The sequence below is a fragment of the Antrostomus carolinensis genome, unplaced genomic scaffold (assembly GCF_000700745.2).
Source record: "Antrostomus carolinensis isolate BGI_N321 unplaced genomic scaffold, ASM70074v2 scaffold1859, whole genome shotgun sequence".
Classification (NCBI taxonomy): domain Eukaryota; kingdom Metazoa; phylum Chordata; class Aves; order Caprimulgiformes; family Caprimulgidae; genus Antrostomus; species Antrostomus carolinensis.
In genome coordinates this window covers 23132-32090 of record NW_010339027.1, presented here as the reverse complement: position 1 = coordinate 32090, position 8959 = coordinate 23132, and the positions used below count along the sequence as shown (strand labels likewise).

The following is an 8959-nucleotide window of genomic DNA, read 5'->3' as shown; positions in this document are numbered from 1 at the left end:
CATGCACATTTCTTGCATCCACATAGTCTGTTGGCAACAAGTTCTGCAGGTCCATCACAAACCGTGCAAACAGCTGCTATATTTTGTTTGGAAGCTGATTCTTTTTATTTTTTATGGCCCCCTTGGTCTTACACTGGAAGACAGTAAAAATTTACCCCTAGAAAGCCTGTGACACTCTTCATATTCCATTAATCTCTCAGTCCTCTCTTTTCCAAGAGGAAGTGTCATAGTCTAGTCAATCCTTTACAAAGAAATTTCATAACTTGTTCCCCTTCACTGGACCTTTTCCAGTTCTAATGAATCCTTTTACTACTTCTACCCCCTCATCCAAGGTGAGTGGACCAAAATCACCAATAATATTCCAAACATGAGTCAAATAAATAAATGATTCTTTGATGTGACTTTACTCCTTAACTAACCTTCTGAGCACTTAAGGTTTACGTGGAGCTACCTTCCACAGTTCCAAAGCATCTTTCCCAAGTGTCAGGATAACTCAGAGCCGATAACTTTCTATAGAAAAAGATAATTACTTCCCCTCACAAACATGATTTTACACTCATCTCCACTGAATTTCAGTTGCCATTTTATTTCCTGATCACTCAGTCTCGCAGCATCCTTCTCCCATTCTTAAAAAATTGAAGAAAAATAACCTAAAATACAGAACAAGCTTCTTCCAGGGAGAGTCCAGAAACAGAATATTCTGATGCCACTTGCAAAAGACCAGACAAAACAAAGCAAATACCTAAGCCTCATAGCCATGGAACTTCTACATACACACACAACAGAGATTAAGTCAGTCATACATGCATAGAAAGGAAGTGTAAAAGTGGCTTGTAAGCAAGGGAAGGTTGAATGCTTTTGGACTGGAGGCTTTGTGCAGAGACAAGTCAAGTTCCAGCTTTCCATCTCTTCCAGAGATACGAGGTCCCTATTGCCCACAAGGCCAAGTCCTCCCACACTGCAAATTCACATCAGTACACCTGTGAAGGGAGACTTGTGCAGGAATTAAAATTGCCCCTAAACACATGCTATTAGTTATGTGCACCTTATGGAAATCATGTTTAAAATTGGCATGGATATACAGAAACTTTTATAGTAACAGGAAATGTTACTGAAAGTGCCAGGTGCATAGGGGGAACATAACGTATGTCCTTTCTATTACGTAATATCCTGTATTTTTTAATTTCAAATATAGACCTCTCCTTTGTCTCTAACTGTCTCTCACTCAACACTTGTATCAATGACATGATCTACTGTCCCAAGTACTGGCCTTTCATTTCAAGTTCAGGATAGTAATTTGATCCTTAAACAAATATCAATCTACCTCAAACGATCTGTTATCTTTCTCTTTTTCAGTGCACTACTGGCTTCATCCAAATGGCAAGATGCCCAGATTAATGTTTTTCCAATTTGTGACAATTCTCATTAATATGGCAGAGATATAAGGCAGAGGTGGATAGCAGTCTTCTTTTCTAAACACAAGAGGAATGGTTATTTTATAAAAAACAAACCAAAACCCTTCAGTTGCTACTTTATGAAAAAGTATCAACAAAGTCAGAATTTCAAGCCCCTCCCTTGTTGATCTCCATGAAGCACTCAGACAGTATGTCACTAACAGGTATATTGTAATAAAAGCAAATAACTTAATCATGACCTACTAGCTTCTATATTCAATATTAGAAGAGTCAGTTTTTAAATTGAGATTTAAAATGTCCCCCTTCCATATACAGTCTGAGAGGCAATCCTTTCCATGGAAAAATATCTGCAAACCAGCTTCAGGTGCGAAACAAGATATACAGAGAAATGTTTGTGTCCCTGAAGACAGAGGAGAGAAAGCACTCACTTTGAGAAAGCATGGAAAATTAGGAAAGGATTATCCATTAAAAAAATATGTCCATGCCACATCACTTGAATCAAATCCTGATGGAATCATTCCATGCAGTACTGCAACAAAATAAAATGTGTTTCAAAGAGCCACAAGCAACAGTAGACATTATTATACCAGATATAAGAAACGTTGATATCTGACAGAGTGGAAGAAAGGAAATTAAACAATAAATAAGGGAACCGTCTTGCTGGCAAGTTTAATTCTTCTGATCACTAGAAGTACCAGAAATTTCAATACACTCTTGGAAACTTTCCGTTCCAACATTTAATGATATTAAAAAGAAAAGGGGAAAAAAAGAACAGTTGGGGGTGGGTTGGAAATATTAATGCTAAAAGGAGGTATTGAATACTTTAGCAGTCCTTTGCAAGAGTTCTAAAAAAACAGCTTCAGCTATGAGCAGAAAGAGAATAAAAGAAGGATAAGGGTTAAGTGGTCAAGGACCAGGAACGGCAGGTGCTTTGCATTCCTCTCTGTAAGAAATGTTTCAGTTTTTCCTAACGAGACACCACCAATCATGCAAAATTATCACAAAGAGTAAAAAATAAGCATACATCCACTCAGGAACAGGCAGCGAGCTTTGTATTCTTTGCACTTATGACTTGTGAGCTACATCTAGGAAGTAGTAGAGTAGTAGTAGGAAGGAAGCATTTGTTTTTTCTTTTTAAGAGAACAGAAAACCATCTCTGCTGCAGCAGCCCTCACAGCTTTATACAAAACACACAGGCCACAACAGTCCTGTCGCAGGAACCACGAAGCAAAAACACAGTAAAACAGCCTTGAAGAACCCTTACGTTACTTTGCTTATTTATGATAAAACCAAACCCCACTGAAAGGTTGTCTTTTTACTTTATTTCAAAAGAGTTTAATTGTAGAGAAGACTAGGAATGACAACTACTGTCACATTCATGTGACAGAAGTCAACAGTTGGATTCACCATCATGAGATGTTCATAGTTTTGGCCAAACAATAAACACAGTGCCTTCCCTAAAGCAGTTACATGTACTATGGTCACAAAAAAAAAAGAGTGAACCTAACACTTTCAAAAATCTGTGAAAATAACAGTAACAAAACCCAGGCTCACTAATCAAAAAAGGTGAAGCAATCTAGCTTGCAAAACAAACACAACATACTGCAGTGAAGAAATATCTGCTGTTGAAAACTTTAGCTGACAGTTCTTTTCACAGGGGAAGAACATAGAACATCCAGCCAATGATGCTCAGGAAAAGAAGTGCCAGGAAAATAATTCCAATTTGAACAGAAATGTAAGAGCACAGTCAAGCAGGTACAGAAGAACTACATTTCATCAGAATATGATCGCTGATTTTAGGTACTGAATAACCAACACATGTCATTTTGATACAAGTCATTTCAACATTTCTGGTCCAAGAAACAGAGTCTCTCTGATAAACTCCATTTGAACTACCTCAAAACATGTATTAAAATTTAGGTCACATATCAGAAAGCCTTGCCAGAATCAAACATGTTATGCTTTGGGGAGCTTCTCCTGTATACAAGAGAAGAATAACACCATCAGTACTGTTAGCCATTAGAACACTTTTAGAATGTATACTTCTTAACATATTAAATAATTTCTATTAACTCTTGTAGTACACCATGAAAATACCCTATTTAATTAATGTTACTTTGATAATACTAAGTTTTAAATTTCCTTTAAATGTAGAACAATATTACAGCTCTTACAAATGACACTTTGTCCAATGACATCATTACTACTGTATCACCAGAAATAAATTCACTGATTTCTCTAGAGCCATCACAATGCCTACAAAGTGGTATCAGACACACTATGACTAATTCATTCACCACAAAATACAGATGACAAACACAAGGGACACTTCCAACCACAACAATTACTTTGATGGTTTCTTTCAGAGAGGTAAAAGAGTCAGAACAATGTCACTGACAGTACAACTGCTGTGACGTGAACAGATGCTGGGAAAATTCAGTGGCATAATGGTTTATGCTAATACAAGGACAAAGATGCAACTGTTACAGTAATGCAGATCTAAACTGTACTTTATTAGATAAATGTACAGGCAACAAATAAGTAAACACGCAAAAGGCCTTTACATAAAGGTCTTTACTGGAGCCTAAACTGGTTAGGGTCACAAATTAAACCTACAGAACCAAGACTACATGGTTCATTTCTCCTGTAAGCACGCAGGATTAAAAACATGCTGATATTTTCAAATGGAAAAAGGATATTCTTGCTAAAGAGTTAGGGAGGGAATTGTTAAGAAATTAGTGTGAAAATAATTCTGGGCTTACCTGAATTCTCTACAGAGGAGAGGGTATATAAGGCGTTTATATGCATCCTCTACCGAATTCCGTAGTATCTTCATTAATTCTGGTTTTAAAAATTGTTTTGGTCTCCACCTGCAAAAGATTAGAAAAAAAGAATCACAAAATATTTAACAAACATATGCAAAAACTCAGATAAAAAGAGAATTAAAAAAAAAAAAAGACTTCTACATTGAGTGTAATATCCTATAAACCACAGAATTACTACAATAATTAGGCAACAAAATCATAGCTTCAAATATTAACAGAATGAGAAGTTACTCATGGTTCTACTATCAGACAAGGGACAAGGCCTATCTTTTCTCTCTTTTTTGTTAGGTATTAGAATGCAATCATATTTTGTGTTTTAAAGGGACTACAAAGAAAAGAAAGTTACTTTTCCCTTTCAGAAATCAAATCTTAGCACAACTGAATGAATAAGTTGGTTCTGTATTACCATTAGGGTTGCATTATTTGCTATTCCTTGATACATAAAAAAAGCTGACAAAACATTCTCTATGAGTGTCACTGCAGAACCACTGGTGTAAGGCAACTGCACCCAGACAGAAATCCAAGAGCTAAACTAATGTCAACTAATGAAACCCAATTTGGAATGCTTGGAGTATCTCTATTCAAACTCAAAATGAAATCTATCAATTTTGCGGCAGTTCTTTAAAAACAAATAAAAAAACCCCCTGAACAACATATAAAACAGCAAAACCCAAACAATTTCCAAATGATTTTTCTCTTTTACCTGTTGTTGATATATTTAAAGTGTAAATAATATTATATCAAAAGGGAAAATGAAATAAACAATACCAAACACACAACTGTTTCCCAATGTTTTCTAAGCCAAACTCTTTGGAGCATTCCCTTTTCTAAGGAGACTGCACGGTCATCATATCTGTAACGATAATTACTTCAAATTTCGTACTAAAATACACCTCAGTTTCAAAGCTCCCCAGAACAGACATCACAGATATTTATTCCATGGATGTTTTTGCTTTGGGCAACATTACTATGGGGTGTGGGGGCGAAAGGAAGTCCTTGAACACGCACAACTGACTCACTGAGATTGTCCACCCAATGAGAAGGGAGAAAGGCTGAGGAGATGCAGCCAGATGTATTATACTCAAACAGGAGACTATGAACATTTTCTATTACGGTCCACTCGTTTGTTTTTTTTCTTTTAAAAATATTTATAACATTCAGAATTTTCTTCATATACTGTTTTTTTTGTTTTACATGCCTGGGTCCCTAACTGAAGAATGAGATACATACATACTTTTTAAAATGTCCAACTAAGTTTTTTAAGTTTTTGTCTGTTTGGGTTTTTTTGTTTTGGTTGGTTGTTTTTCTGGGTTTTTTGTTTGTTTGTTTTTAATGCAACATGACAGAATTATGGCCATTTGACAATGTGTCCAGGTACAGGCACAGGCAAAAATAGGACAGAATTTTACTTCTGATTTTGTTTACTTGCAGTCACCCAGGAATACCGAGAATCCTAAATTTCTCCTACCTGGACAGTTTTTTCAGTTGTTTAAGCAGATCTACAATTTCCTGAAACAGCTTTCCTAAGTGCCTGTGCATATAATAGTCAAGAAATATGTGATCAAGTCAACACTGCATTAGAGAATCACAGAATGTTAGGGATTGGAAGGGACCTCGAAAGATCATCTAGTCCAATCCCCCTGCTGGAGCAGGAACCTAAATGAGATCACACAGGAAGGCATCCAGGCGGGTCTTGAATGTCTCCAGAGAAGGAGACTCCACACCCTCTCTGGGCAGCCTGTTCCAGTGCTCCGTCACCCTCACGTAAAGAAGTTTCTTCTCAAGTTTAAGCGGAACCTCCTGTGTTCCAGCTCACACCCATTGCTCCTTGTCCTACCATTGGGCATCACTGAGAAGAGCCTGGCTCCATCCTCGTGACACTCACCGTTTATATATTTATAAACATTAATAAGGTCACCTCTCAGACAGACTTGGGAGCAGAATTAAGCTTACAATTTAGTTTTACAACCCCCAGAGTTGTGAGTGCTTAGCCACATGACCTCATCACTTTGCTAACAGTTTTTGCAAATCGTTTTATTATATTTATTTGTAACTAGAGACTCTTTCCATACCTATATAAAACTGGCAAAGGCTTTAAACCCTCTTATTGCCATCCAATTCTATAAAAATGAAGTTTTTACAGGTGGCAAGTATGACTACACTCCCTCAGAAAGTATCCTCAGCACAAATAGGAATGAATTTGGAAACCTGGCAGCTGTTTCTCCCTCTCTTCCAGTTAGCAAACCTTTTCTCTGTAAACAGGTTACTGCAGCAATTTTTCTTACCGGTCCATATATAAGTAAAAATTATTTAGGCAACTTTCTATTAGAAGTTGCTACAAATGCAAAAATATCCAAACAAGTAAGTTCAATCACAACAAATACTGCATTTTAATCATTCCAAGACTTCATGAGGAAAGAGGAAAATTCACTTCACTGCAAAAAAACAAAGCAAAAGCAAGTGTGTATATTTTTAAAGCTCATTGCAGCCCAGTTAGGCTTCCCTCTAAGAACAGATTTTTCTTGATTATTTAATTAAGAGTTGACTTTTGAAGCCCTTTAAATGAAGCCCTATTTAGAAAAGCTCCACATAAATAATATCATCTTAATCTGCTCATCGGCTCTCCATGTGCCTGTTCTCACAACAGGGACCACCATAAGGATAAATGGCTTAAGACTACTGATAGACCTCAGAAGGTGTAACTATAGACCAACAGAATTAACATAGCCCACATTATGACCCACTTGTATTAATTAATGTCTGTTCCAGGAAGAGCAGTTAGGCTTTTAGATCTGAAGCACAAAAAGCAGAGCTTTGTTTTCCTCCAAAACATTATATGAAACTTGTATCAAGATGGTAACCACAGACAAAGCATGCCTTTAAGGTCTGTACCATGGACTTTACAGAGGATCCGAGAATTTTCTCTGGAAACTGAAAAAAGATTGTCAAACACTGAACTTCATTTTCAAGGCTATAATCCCACCTTGGAACAAAATCTCGCCCTTACACAAGGAACAACTCCATGCTGTCTTTACACTCAAAGGTAGCTAAGCAGCCCCTCTCCAGCTGTTTCTCATTGATCCTTTTTTCATGTCCCACTTCACAGCTAATTATTTGGAACTACTGCATTCTAGTGTTAACAGAGCTAGGTTTGCTGTCAAACCATAGAGATGCCATCTTCCGGGAAAAATACAATCCATAGGGCCAGGCATAAGGTTATTCCTGAGTTTTCACCACAAACCTCAATTTAGAGGAAATATAGATGTTTCTACAGGCTAATAAATATTCTGAACTTGCAAAGAAAATACAGTCATCTTGGAGAGCATCTACATGGAGCTCAATGCAATAATGAAGAACTCCAGTCTTCCAACCCATCAGGAGCATTTAATCCTACAAAAATTCACCTCAGAAGAACACATAAAGGTCAGCATATTTGCTACCGATTCAACAGGCAGTAGGCAATACTGTTTTGTGGCTAGAATACTGGCCAAACTCTGTAGGAAGGTGGCATTTCGGGTTCTGCAACTGATTTTGTGTGTGACCCTCAATAAATTAGTTAAGCCCTTTGCAAAGTTTTGAAATCCTTGCCTCAAACAAAAGTTCTTAACCTTCTGCTCTGGTCAGTATCAATGCAATGAAAATAATGCAGCTCCCACCCTTGGACACTCATTTCCAAGCTTGAAGGGCAGACTACACACTATTTGTCAATTTGATAACACAGCTGTCAATCTAATGAGGAAGATCTGAATCTGTCCTAGATGTTAATGCACCCAGTTCTACTAAAATAATTCCTTCTGAAGTTTTCTGATGTTGAAGATGTTGTCCTTAGATAGTAAAAAGCCATAAGCATATATAGCCTCATGAGTGCTAAGTATTAATAAGTAGTTCCATTTCCTAGGTCGATATTCTTTTTATCTCAGGATGACTCACAAAAGTGTAATCAACCAAAAATATCTCAATTTACATCCCACTTCCATTTGTGTAGCAGTGACAAGCTGTTCCATTATCTGTGGCTCACAGTGCTTCCAAAATCTGTCACAGATGCAGTAAAAGCAAGACTGACAGATATGTTCTGCCTACAGACTATACATCCTGGGAGGAGGACAGAAATTCCGTTACAGGTATTAAAAGTAGTATGAAACCTAGGCATGTTTATGAATTCTGATACTTTCCTGGAAAAAAAAAAATAAAGTTACTTACTATTAGTCCTAGATCATAATATGTTATCTGGCCAAAAAAATATTTTAACTCTTTCAGAGGCTTCTGTGTAAGAAACAGAATTATTACATTTCTACATTGAAAAGAAACATTTTTACCACATCCTTTTCTTGGACTTGGCGTGGAAGAAAAATACGTGCTAAAGAAGTATCACAGTATATAATTTTATACATTAAAAAAGTGCATCTTTTCCTATGTTTTTTCCTCCCTTTGGTTATTCAATTTTTAGGATGCAAAGGTAGAATTGTCTAAGACATCCTCAGAGCAATATCTCAAATATCTCAAACAACTGAGAAAGAGAAACCTGTGTTTTATACATGCAAGGAAGATGCACAGTTTGGATCACGATATTCTCCAACAGAGGACATAAAGGTGCAGCTTCCAAGAAAAAGACTGACAGGTATTTCACAAAACAACATATATTTAACCTAAACTTTTGCAAAAAACCTCTAAATTATGCAACGCTAAACATCTCACTATAGGCTTAAAAAAGTAACTTGT

The 8959-nt window shown here is 36.7% G+C and overlaps 1 protein-coding gene across 1 annotated transcript in view; it reads right to left on the bottom strand.

The window, feature by feature from the left end:
• LOC104530941 (S1 RNA-binding domain-containing protein 1) overlaps window positions 1-8959 on the bottom strand; it is a gene marked incomplete at its 3' end in the record, with an annotated part of 69155 nt that overhangs the window by 44078 nt on the left and 16118 nt on the right. The window contains exon 10 of the mRNA XM_010175683.1: window positions 4178-4285. Coding sequence (XP_010173985.1) covers window positions 4178-4285 — 108 coding nt within the window. The remainder of the gene's footprint in view (window positions 1-4177; window positions 4286-8959) is intronic.